Source organism: Sceloporus undulatus, chromosome 6 (genome assembly GCF_019175285.1).
Source record: "Sceloporus undulatus isolate JIND9_A2432 ecotype Alabama chromosome 6, SceUnd_v1.1, whole genome shotgun sequence".
In the NCBI taxonomy this organism is placed as follows: Eukaryota; Metazoa; Chordata; class Lepidosauria; order Squamata; family Phrynosomatidae; genus Sceloporus; species Sceloporus undulatus.
Window position 1 is genome coordinate 518,279 of NC_056527.1, and position 12,557 is coordinate 530,835.

Here is a 12,557-nt window from a genome sequence, read left to right on the forward strand (position 1 = left end):
CCCCCATCCGTCAGTGGTCCAGAGCTTGGTTTTTGGGGAGTCTACCAGATGCTCCCCCCCTTGAAGGGTCGGGTCGGGATATGTTATTCCTTTTTAATTAGGATTGTAATTTTAACTGTTTGATGTTTTAATACCTGTTGTAATCCACCTTGATTTCCTATTGGGAAAAGGCAGAATACAAATAAATCATATTATAATTGTTATTGTTGTTGAGGGATCTCTGTCAGATCCATCCCCGACAGCATTTTGGAGAGGAGAAGGGCCGGCCTGCCTCTGCGGTTGCTCTGAAGCGAGCATCTTACTTGAAAATGACTTTTAGGTTAATCTCCCTGAAGGAGTATCACAAGTTGTGACATGTCGCACTGACGGTGTGCCAGGTTGGGTAGAAATGCTGCCATCTCGCCAGCTGTCACTAAGCAGGAAGCCAAAAGTCATCATTCCTGGCTGCCTTCAGAAATAATTCCACTGAACAGCCTTTTCCCTTCATAGCACCTATTTCTGTCTTAAGGCTAGGTTTTGGACAGAGGGCAAAGTGGGTCTGCCAAATACAGCTTCCAAAAAGTATAGAGAGTTCACTGTCTGCAGTTAACAATTTACCAAGGAGAGGATGCAGTAACCTTCTGCCCAGAGTACTTATACTGCCAAGGGAAAGTATTTTGTTTTTGTCGTCAGTTTAATCTTACAGAATTTGGCATTTGTAATTTAGGGAAATTCTTTGAAATGCTTTGAATCTGGAAAAGCCCAGAAATGCCTCAGATAGAAGAATGGTTATTAAAGCTTATTGAAATGTACAAAATGGAGAAACTAACAGCATATCTAAAGCATAAAGATGTTGAGATAATGGATAATGAACGGTCTAGGATAAATGGAGATGAAAAACAGGAACTGCTTATAGATAAATGAACGGTATGAAAACATTTGTAAATTATACTGTATTGGATATCAAGTCCTAGGAATCATTCATAATGACTATGGAAAAACAAAGATGAATCTTGGTTGTTAAAGGAAGGACGCTCACGGGGTGCTGGGAGTTGTTAATCGGTAAACTAACTTAGGGGAGTCAGGCCCCAATGTGTGGTATCTGACTTGACCAAATTTGCCTATAAGACTGAGGTTTGTTTGTATGTTTGTTTTTATCATTTTGAAACTTGTAATAAAAGAAAGAAATGCTTTGAATCTGATGCTGCATTTCAGAGGCCTGTGTGAGTGGATACCACCATCCTTGGGGCTCTAGTTCTCTCCCTTTCCCTGCCCCTCTGCTGGCACATTATGGGCATATCAAAGAGGAAAGCACTTCCCTGAACATAGTCGGAGTGTACTTTTTTATGGCTGAGAAACTACATTAAACGCACCACACATTAGAAGCGAGTGTAGAGAGAATGGGGGAGGCGAGGATGGTCCTAGTCCAGCAGAAGACTGCCGGTTTCTCACACACAGAGACACAAACACCCATTCTAAAAGAGAGAGAGAGAAACAAACATCCATTCTTGTGCTTTTTCCCCACAGACAGATCCTTGGAAAACCTACATCCCCAAAGGCAGCACCGTCACTCGCAAGAAGACTTTCCGGGAGGTTGCTAAGTAGGTTCTCCTGGGGATGGGAGAGGCATCCGGGTCGAGGGGGAAGGGAGAGAAGACACCCCAATGCTTGGGGGCTGGGGGCTGGATGCTGGTTCTCTTTCCATGCAAAGGATTGGATCCTGACTGTGAGGGTTGAAGGGCCTGGGCCAGGGAGGCAAAGCTGACTTTTCTTGCCTCAAAGGTGCAGCTGAAGGGAGATCTCCAGGGAAGCCTCATTGTTCTGTCCAAGCCCTTCTCTATAACAGGTCTGGGAACGTGGAAAGCTGTGGAAATGCTGCATGCGCTCAGTGTATGCAGAGCCCATGTGGCCCTTGCCACTGTCCCAGATGTCCTTCATGTGAATTAATGAAAGAATGGTTCTTCCTTGGCCAGTTGACAGAAACCGAGGGTGTATGGGGCAAAGGAAGGAGCTGCAAAGCTCTCGGCCACATGCATGTCACCCTTGGTGGCCTCCTGGACATAATGTGGTTGAACTGGACACTTGGATGGGCTGCCCTGGGACTCTCGGATGTTCAGGTTCTAGGGAGCTAGCAGAGAAAATTTGGCAGACTCTCTGTGCTGGTTGGGGCACCTGCCCCCTTGGGAGCGCTAAGACTCCCCAGGAAGGGCAAGGTGCTGGATTCAGAGCTTCCACCCACCTCTCCTCCCACCACAGCGCAGTCAGGATTTCGGCTAAGCTGATGGGCCATGTAATGGCACGGCGTGTCAAGGCCACAATACTGTATGCCTCTGAGACTGGGAAGTCCCGGTCCTATGCCTTGAACCTGCAGCAGCTCTTTAAGTCCACCTTTGCTCCCCAGGTAAGCCCATGGTGGGATGCTTCGGGGACAGGGCAGGCAGGGGGCTCTGGAAGCTCTTAGGAGGCAGCTCAGTCCCAGGATTCATTAGGCAAACTGTTTGGAGCACATCTTGCTTTTTAGGGTCTTGGCTGTTCTCCTGGGTGAGTGAGAGGAATGTGTGGGTATGTGTATGTATGTGAGTGTGTGAGAGAAATGCATGTTGGCTCCTTTCCATTTTATGGCTGTGGGAAACTGGAGGGTCATCCAGAATGGCATCCAGAAATGGGCATTTGTTGTTGCATGCAAGTTGCCTGTGGCTGCTCCTTTGGAGGTATGCAGGATTTTTGCCTAAGATCCCAAAGTCCCCACCTCCTACGTGTACTTCTCCCCATAGGTGCTGTGCATGAATGAATATGATGTGATTAACCTCGAGCATGAGACCCTGGTCCTGGTGGTGACGAGCACCTTTGGCAATGGAGACCCCCCTGAGAATGGAGAGGTAGCGTTGTGATGGGGGCTTTGTGATGGGTTGTGGCTATCATTGCAGGCTGGGAGTCCTCCTCTGTTACACAGATGGCAGCTGAAATGCTACCTCTGCTGGGTGGCAGCTGCCCTTGGAAGAGGGGATCCAGGGACAGAACTCAGCCAAACAAAAACACCGCCCCAGCCCTCAGTGCTGTGTTCACAGAGGGTTGATCTGGAAATATGCACAAGTTTAATCTCATCTTCTTTCTGTCTCTTAATACTAGATCTCACTGGATTAGGTTGGGCCCACTGCGTTGGGTGGGGAGGGGGATGCTTGATGGGCACTGTTTTGGCTTTAGCTGCTTCTGCAGGAGGAGCACATTGACTTTTGCAGCCAAGGACTGGACAGGCCAGCTTGTATGCTGCAGTGCTTTCAAGGTTACTTGTAGCTGGCAGAGTTTCCTGATTGGTTTGGTTCAATTTCTCTTGCAGAGTCCTGGGGTGGCTTAGATTACACTTGTGTGCATTAATCCCATCAAATCTCTGAGTGGACCCAGCCTGGCCCATGCCAAGCAGTAATTGCATCCCTGAGCAGAGGGCCTTTCTTCTGTCAGTGCCATGGAAGCTCCACTAGTTCACCCACTCCCACCATCTGTTCAGGGGGAACAGCTCCTATTAGCTGTCATGGTGGTGGCAGTAGCCTGAGCCACAGTGCCTCTTTCTGTAGAAGTGATCTGCACCAATTAAATATTTATTGTCAACCCTTTCTGCTTTTCTGCCCCCCCCCCCCCTTTATTTTTAGGGTTTTTCCAAATCCTTGATGGAAATGTCTTGTCCTTATCTTGGGACCACTGAGCCAGAGCTACAGAAGTAAGTCTTGCTTTTCCTCTGTGGAGTCAGGTTCTCTTCCTCATTTTCTCCACCTTTGATTTGTTTCTTCAGTTCTTCTGTTTGGCACTTTATTCTGTCACAGAGAAGAACCGCCATGGTGGCACGTTTTTCACATGCAATCCCTGTTGCCTCAGTATTATGGCCATCATAGGAGTAAGATTGTCATGTGCTGGTAACCTCTCGACTCGACTTCTGCAACGCGCTCTACATGGGCTACCCTCGTGCCAAGTTTGGAAACTTCAATTGGTACAAAATATGGCAGCCAGGCTGGTCACGGGCACATCCAGAACTGCCCATATTACACTGGTACTAAAATCTCTCCACTGGCTGCCTATCAGTTTCCGGGCAAGGTACAAGGTGTTGGTTCTAACCTTTAAAGCCCTCCATGGCTTGGGTCCTACTTCCATACTATCCTCCCTGCACACTTCTGGGAAGAATCTGCTACAACCGAAGAAGACCAAGCTCTCTGCGGTGACCCAGAGGACCTTCTCACCAGGCTCTGGAACGACCTGCTGGATGGGATCCGCCATATGACCACCTTGGAAGCCTTTTAAACAGCTATAAAGATGGATCTCTTCTGACAGGCCTTTCCAGACTAGGTTGGATCTATTAGATCCATTAGGCTTGCCTCCCCCTCTATTGACACCTCTGATACCAAAATTGATGGATACCATCACCCCCGCCCCCCTCCTCTAGAAGAAGACTTGTTTCTAGCACTAATCTGCCCAAAATTTTAGTGTATTCATATTAGATAGTTTTACATTTTTTGATGTTTAATCTTTTTTTTAGGGGTTGATCACTGATTGGGGGGAAAGGGTTGGGTTTTGGGGGTTTTTAATTGTAATTTTTAATTGTTCGATATTTTATTTATACTGTTGGAATCTTCTTTGATTCCTTTGTGAAAAAGTGGAATACAAATAAATATTATTATTATTATTATTATTATTATTATTGTCATCAAAATAAATATTTCTTTAATTAGGTGTTTGGCTTGGAACATACCGATTGACCTGATCTGAATACATGACATTAAATAAGTTTACATACTAAAAAGCCCTAGAAGGTCCCTGATTGAGAATCTTGAAGGCAGTGCCTTTTCTTATGTGTTGGGAAAACCCCTAATACGTCATTTCCGGTGTTGAAGTCCTGGGTGCTCTGAGATGGATCGGGAGTCATCCCTCCTGGACTCAGTGGGACCTGCTTCTCAGTAAACAAGCCTAGGACTCCACCATAAGTCCATAGACATTTTTACCCTTGCTTTTTGTAAAGAAAAGTAGGTCGTTGAGGTGCCTTGAATGTCTCAGGGGCCTTTCTTTTGTTGTCTCCATTTCCTTCTTCTTTCAGGCTCTCCCCTTCCTTCTTTCTGGTTTTAAGGCTTCCTTTCAGCCTCCCTTTAAGGTCAAAGGGTTGTCTGGATAATGGGCCTGCTCTTCTTCTTGCGGTCTGCCTTTCTGGCCTCTCTGCTCTCAGGTTTGAGCCTGTAGGAGGGGATGTGTCTCTTCCTTACCATCCAAGTGTCTGAGTGCATTATTGTGATCCATTGCGTAGCTCATTAACCTGTGCTCTTTTTTGTGCCTGTGGGGAAGGGGCCAGGATGATTGGCACCAAGCCTCATGGGAGGGACGAGGAGGTCAGCGGGGGCAAAGTAGCCAGGAGGGCCTTGTGTAAAACGCTGTTCCTGAGCACCTGGCCTTCTCTTCCTCCTGGGATCCTGGTTCACCCTCCTCCCAAGGGCCTTGGGGCGCCTGGGCGGAGGAGCAGTACAACCAGGAACACTCCAAATGGTGTCCTGAGACTGAGAGAGACATGCTTTTTACGAAATCCCTTTCTTTCCTAGTGTGCATCATGCCTAGTTGCAAAACTTCTTTCCCTCTGCTTATAGCAAGGAGGTCTGCCTCGCATTTATTTAGTTACAAATTTTTACAGACTGTTGACTTACAAAGACTTCTAAGTCATGTATTAAACAATAATCCAACAGACAATATTAGAAAATATATACAGCCCAACTAGATCATTGATGTTAAGTGTAAAAGAGAAAACACAAAGCCTCAGTCTTTGGCGAGATGTAGAACGCGAAACAGCCGTGGGCTGGTGCTTCCAGGTTCTCTCTGTCTTGCATTTCTCCTCCTCCTGTGTAGAACGCAGGGCTTCCCAGACTGCTTGTAAGTAAACAGAGTGGTGGAAGCATTTCATTCTTCTGTATCTCAAGTTGTTGAAAGTACATCAGGATAACAACAACAAAGCAGACTCTTGGTGACTCTCTCCCAGGACTTTCTTGGCCAGAAGTCTTTAGAGGCAGAGCCTTGCCACCATTGCCTTCCTCTGAAGTTGAGAGAGAGTAAGCACAGAATCCCAGAGTAGCAAGGAGCCGAATGGGTTGCCAGGTCCAACCCTGGCTCAGTGCAGGATCTCCAGCGACAGCTACTTAAGGCCATCTTGTGGGTTTCTGTGCAGGGATTCATACTCTGGTCTCCTGGAGTCCTAGTCCAGCACTCAAACTACGACACCACATGCCATTATTTTAAAATGTGGTCCTGTGAGTGGAGTGTTCAAGTCATGCTGAGGTTGTGTTTTAGGAAGAGGAGGTGAAAGTTTTGTTAGTACAGTATGGTAGAAGTATCCATTCATTCACTTTCTGCTTTTGTTTTTTCTAGTTGTGATTGTTTGCAGAACTGCAGTGTGGTTCCCATAGATTTGGTTACTATTGTGTGCTTTATTTGCAAGGAAATGCTTGGAATCCTGTGAAGCCCAGTGGGTGGATTTTGATTTCGTCTTCCCGAGTCTTTCCCTGAAGACACGGATTTTAGGAGCATGGATGCTGCACCTGCAAAAGAGAGCCACCTTTATGGAGAAATGTTGGAATATATAAATACTGAAGTTCAGCACCTCAAAATGAGCTCCATCCCAATCTTGTCCTAATCTATGTACCTTCATATTGCAGGTATCACCCTGCTTCTGTGCTTGAGGATGGTGTGCCTGTTCCTGGAATGGGGTCAAACATACCATGGAAAATCAGCCGCCTCTTCTGATGCTGATTTCTCACTTTTGGAAGCAAAGTGTCATGTTCCCTAACCATAATGTAAAGTACAGGAACATCATAATAATAATAATAATAATAATAGTATAATTTATTAATATTCCAACTTTTCCTGGATGAATCAAAGCGGATTACAACAGAACAATAACATTCAAAATCCACAAAACAGTGATACCTTTATTGGCCAACCAAAATGCACAAAATATATGTTGCAAGCTTTCAAAGCTGCACTGGGTTTTTTCTCAGGCAAAGATATTAAAAGTCATACAGGAGGGGGGGGGGGGAATGGTGACAGTGCTAGTCACAAGCCTGCTTTTAGTCAAGATGTGCCTGTTCTCAGTTCAGGTGGTATTGGAGGGGCATTCCTTGTGACCATGTGGAGACTCCAGGAAATAGAATGTAGGTTCCATTAGCAAGACAAAAAGAGATGTTTCTCTTAAAATCCAAGTTGCCTCTGTCCTTTGTAAAGCTACAAGCACCTTAGAATCATAGAAACAGAATTGTAGAGTTGGAAAAGACCACAATGGCCATCCAGTCCTACCCCCTTCTGCCATGCAGGAACTCTCCATCAAAGCATCCCCATTGACAGGTGGCCATCCAGCCTCTGCTTAAAGACCTCTAAGGAAGGAGATTCCACTACAATCTCCGAGGAAGGAGTGGATTCCACTGTCAAACAGCCCTTACTCTCAGGAGGTTCTTCCTAATGTTGAGGTGCAATCTTTTTTCCTGCAGTTTGCATCCATTGCTCCATTGGGTCCTATTCTCTGGTGCAGCAGAAAACAAGCTTGCTCCCTCCTGAATATGACAACCCTTCAAGTATTTAAACAGGGCTCTCATATCGCCTCTTAACCTTCTTTTCTCCAGGCTAAACATCCCCAGCTCCCTAAGTCTTTCCTCATAGGGCTTCATGGTTTCCAGACCCTTCACCATTTTAGTCACACTTGTTTCTCAATGTAAGAAAGGCAACACATACAGCTCTGTTTTGCCAAATACAACTTGTATACTAGAATTCCAATGTCAAAACCCCAGAATAGAAAAGGCAAGAAGAAAAAGGAGGTAGAATGCCTGCTTTTGTACAAAAACGGTGTAAAGCAGAATTCAAACTGACAAACCTTCAGGATATTGAAATCCCAGAATCTTGGTTCATAATACTACATCACAGCTGATATAGAAGCCACACGCACACTGTGCTACATTCACACCTGACCCAAATCTTTCCAACCAAATAGGCTGTCCCCATTTAGAGGGAAAATACAGAGGAAAACATGATAAAATGTGGGCTACTGGTGGGACAGCCTTGCCTAGTTGTCTGCTGGACTCTTTGCTAAGAACTGGGTTGGGTGGATATTCAGAGTCCTTCTGGAAGCACCTTCTGTGCCCTGTCTCCCCACCTGATGGCTAAGGATAGTACGTATTAAATAAGCCAATGCTCTGTGGAAGTCAAACACTTGCCCTAATGCCTGTCTACAGACTGTGTGGAGCTGGCCTCCATCTTTTGTGAGACTCCTCTCTCTCTCTTTCTTTCACTCTCTCTCACACACACACACTTTCCTTCTCTTTCAGGAGCTACAAGATGCGTTTCAACAGCATCTGTCAATCTGACCCTGCATTGGCTGCCTGGAGGAAGAAGCGTCGCAAGTCCAGCAACACTGACAGTGCGGGAGCTCTGGGAACCCTTCGGTAGGGCTGTGCGGAGGGCAGGGAGCAAGAGCAGAGCATGGTTTGGGGAGTGTGTGGCAGAAAGAAGTGGTCCCTGTGAGGTCTGGCTGAGGGAAGTGGGTTTGTAGACCAGCTCTCCTTGCCTAGTGGCTGGCCATAGCAGGGCCCTCTGCCAGAGACCCATAGAATTGAAAGAGGAGAAGCTTTTATGCTGTCGTGAGCAGGGAGCCATGAATGGTGTAGGTGCTGGGGGCCAGTGGGATCACTTTTGCTCTGGGAGGCCCTCTCCTCCCCACTGCAGTGCAATAGAAGCTTTGCTGAGTGGCAGCATCGCCTCCCAGCATCTCATGGACCTGTGGCCCACCTTGCACCCTGTCTGCCATTCTGTGTTCTTTGAAAAATGCCTGGCAATACTCAGGGATGCTCATCTTGCAGCTGGGATGCAGTGCTGGCCACAGAGAAGCTTTTCTGCTGGAGGCAGGAGCGGGAGAAATGAGTCCAGAGTGGCCTGGCTGGTTTCATGGGGAGGAGGAAGGCGAGATGAGAAGGACTTCCTTGAGTCCCAGCAGGGGAAGGGCAGGATGGGAGGATCTCCTGAGCTTCTGATAAAGTGTTCCCATTGCGTCCGCTGTACCAAGGAGGAGAGACTGAAAGCGCAGAGGAGGGCAGGAGGCAAAGGGGCCCCAAGGCCTCTCTTGACCAGAAGCAGATTGGAGACAGTGGGGAGGGTGGGTTGGAATGGAGAGCAAGCCTGTCTTCTCCAGGGTCTGATGCTGCTGGGCCTGGCTGAGCCTTCCAGAGCTCGCTTCTCAAAAAGAAACCCTGCTTTTCTTTCTGGGAGTGGCTGGGCTACCCATGTCATCACTTGTTGGAAGCAGGAATGGAAATCACAGTCCTCCAGTGTTGTTGGGGTGATGCTCACAGCATCCTTTTCCACAGGGTAGGCTGCCTAGAGATTATGGGAGCTAGAGTTAAATAAATCTTGGTGGGCTGCAGGGTACCCATGCCTGGATCTATGGATTCTTTGCCCTTCCTCTGCCCTTGTTCCCCAGGCTAAGTCTTCCCTTCTGCAAGGGTTGGCAGCTGCTGGGGGTTTGGGAGCCACAGTGACTCTGAAGAAGACCTATTTTAAAAAACCAAATCAATTTTTGGAAAGCTGGGGGAGGTGCCACAGGCGGCCCATTGGCTACCCTTTCCACACCTGTGTCCTATTCCCTTTGCCCTATCCCGTTTCTAGTGCTCCTTGGCCTCCTTCCCAGCATCTTTCTTGGAGCAATGTGCCCAGAAGGGTTTGTTAGGCCTGACAGCGCAGGGCTCAGGCTTTCTTCTCCTGGGTTGTTTCTGCTAAAGTTGAGGAGCTTGTTGTTGCTGCTAACTGCCATCAAGTTGAGCTCGACTTACGATGACACTGGTATACAGGTCACCTTGTTATTGAGAGCCCTGCTCAGGCCTTGCAGACTCAGAGCAGCCCTTGTGGCTTCCTTGGTGGAGCCTGTCCACCTGAAAAGCAGTCCTCCTCTTTTTCTGCTGCTTTCTGCTTTCCTAGTGAGTCGTGTCATTTCATGATATGTACCAAATACAACAATCTCAATTAATCTTGGCTTCTAGGGAGACTGTAGGCTTGATTTGCACTCGGACCCATTTATTTGGGTTTTTTAGGTGTCCGGAGTAACTCTTTTTCAGCACCATATTTCAAATGAGTTGATTTCCTTCCTATGAGTTGGCATTACAAAAGGTTTTATAACCATGGAGGTTGTGAGGGAGGAGCTTTCTTTGAAACTGGTGCATGGAAATCAATATGGCTGGAGTTCAGGAGGTCTGGGCTAATTTGACTTCCATACCGGCAGTGTGGTATGTTTACTTGTCTTTTGTTTTATTGGATTGTTAACCTCCTCTGAGCTTCTGGGATGGAGCTCATTTGAAACCTCCACTGTGTCGTCCCAGATTAGTCAGGCTATAGGAAAGAGCCCTTTTGTGTGGTAAACAAACAAGAAAGAGGCTGCAAGAATGGTGCCACCTACAGCTCAGAGTGGCTGTGCCTGTGCTGCCCAGAGCCTAGTCTGGCTGGTCTACCAAGGTCCTTCTGGTTCAGCTTGGATGCCTTGAAGAGTAGGCGGGATGCGGAGAGGCTGTATTGCCCACCTGCTCACTGGATGCCTTGGGAGTCTCATGGAGAGACAAAGACCGTGTGTGTGTGTGTGTGTGTTTTGTTCCCTTACCCCGGCCTCCCTTCCAGGTTTGCTGTCTTTGGACTGGGCTCCAGGGCTTACCCACACTTCTGTGCCTTTGCCCACGCTGTGGACACCCGCCTGGAGGAGCTGGGAGGCGAGCGGATCTTACCCATGGGCGAGGGGGACGAGCTCTGTGGTCAGGAGGAGTCGTTCCGTACCTGGGCAAAGAGCGTCTTCAAGGTGGGCTCTGGGTAGGAGGGGGTGGGAAGCCAAGTGTTATAAGGATTGGCTTCTGGGGTCAGAGCAGTGGCCTGTACAGCTTGGAGTAATCTTTTCCTCCCTTGGTAGCCTGAATTGTGCTGCAGATTATGCCTTAAGTGGGGAAGATGGGCATTTGCTTTCGGAGGCATCACAGATGGTTTTCCCATTCACAAGCGCTTTCTGGTCTAACTGGGGCTGGTACAATGTTCACAGAATCATAGAGCTGGAAGAGACCGCACAGGCCCTGATCCAGTCCAACCCCCTTCTTCTGCCATGCAGGAAATCCAAATCAAAGCATCCCCGGCAGATGGCCATCTAGCCTCTGCTTAAAGACCTCCAAGGAGGGACACTCCACTACACTCTGAGGAAGGAGTTTGTTCCACTGTCGAACAGCCCTTACTGTCAAGAAGTTCTTCCTAATGTTGAGGTGGAATCTCTTTTCCTGGAGCTTGGATCCATTGTTCTGGGTTCTGTTCTCTGGAGCAGCAGAAAACAAGCTTGCTCCCTCCTCAATATGACATCCTTTCAAATACTTAAACAGGGCTATCATATCACCTCTTAACCTTCTCTTCTCCAGACTAAACATCCCCAGCTCCCTGAGTCGTTCCTCATAGGGCAAGGTTTCCAGACCTTTCACCATTTTAGTCGCCCTCCTTTGGACACAGGGCTCCAGTTTCTCCACATCCTTTTTGAATTGTGGTGCCCAGAACTGGACACATTATTCCAGGTGGGACCTGACCAGAGCAGAATATACTGGCACTATTTCTTCCCTTGATCTAGGCACTATACTTTTATTGATGCAGCCTAAAATTGCATTGGCCTTTTTAGCTGCCGCATCACACTGTTCACTCATGTTCAACTTGTGGTCTACTTGGACTCCTAGATCCCTTTCACACGTAGTTTCCTTCAGCCAGGTGTCACCCATCATCCTATATCTGTGCATTTCATTTTTCTGCCCTAAGTGCAGTACCTTACATTTCTCCGTGTTGAATTTCATTTTGTTAGCTTTGGCCCAGCTTTCTAGTCTATTCAGGTCATTTTGAATCTTGATCCTGTCCTCTGGAGTATTAGCTATTCCTCCTAATTTGGTATCATCTACAAATTTGATAAGTATGCTTCCAATTCTGTCATCCAGGTCATTGATAAAGATGTTGAATAGCACTGGGCCCAGGACAGAGCCCCACTGGACACCCCACTGGTCACTTCTCTCCAGGATGAAAAGGAGCCATTGTTGAGCACCCTTTGGGGTTGAGTGGGAAGGAGTTCCAAAGAACGTTATCCCCACTCTGTGAAGAAACATGTTTCGAAGTGGTCATGGGGGGGGGGGGGGAGCTGCTTCTCCCCAGGCCTTCTTTCAACCTGATTCCAGAAAAAGAAGGGCTCCAGACTGGGAGGGGTGGGTGGCTGCATACGGCTGGAGTTTTCACACATACTCTACCCTGATTAGTCCAGCTTCTTTTGACCTCACAAGCCTCCCTTGCTGCACCCTCCTGGGATCTTAACAGTTGGAGCATTTGTTTTCTTTGTTGTCTTATTTACATTTTTACCTCTTATCTTTCTTCCATCCTGTAACTCAGGGAGACATGTAAAGGGGCAAGAGGGTGGTGGTGGTGGTGGGCCTAAGCACTCTCCTATCCAGGCCCTGTCAGGGCTTAGCTCCAGCAAGGGGGCCTAATTTGATGGCATCTGACAGGCACAGGCATCCCCTTCGAAA

The 12,557-nt window shown here is 47.6% G+C and overlaps 1 protein-coding gene across 2 annotated transcripts in view; it reads left to right on the forward strand.

Moving 5' to 3' along the window:
* The window catches only part of NOS3 (nitric oxide synthase 3), a 43,973-nt gene that overhangs the window by 19,462 nt on the left and 11,954 nt on the right, over positions 1–12,557 (forward strand). For both annotated transcript variants that reach the window (XM_042475918.1, XM_042475919.1), the window contains 6 exons: positions 1,507–1,580; positions 2,236–2,380; positions 2,754–2,858; positions 3,627–3,694; positions 8,316–8,432; positions 10,648–10,822. In XM_042475918.1, the coding sequence (XP_042331852.1) occupies positions 1,507–1,580; positions 2,236–2,380; positions 2,754–2,858; positions 3,627–3,694; positions 8,316–8,432; positions 10,648–10,822 (684 nt within the window). The remainder of the gene's footprint in view (positions 1–1,506; positions 1,581–2,235; positions 2,381–2,753; positions 2,859–3,626; positions 3,695–8,315; positions 8,433–10,647; positions 10,823–12,557) is intronic.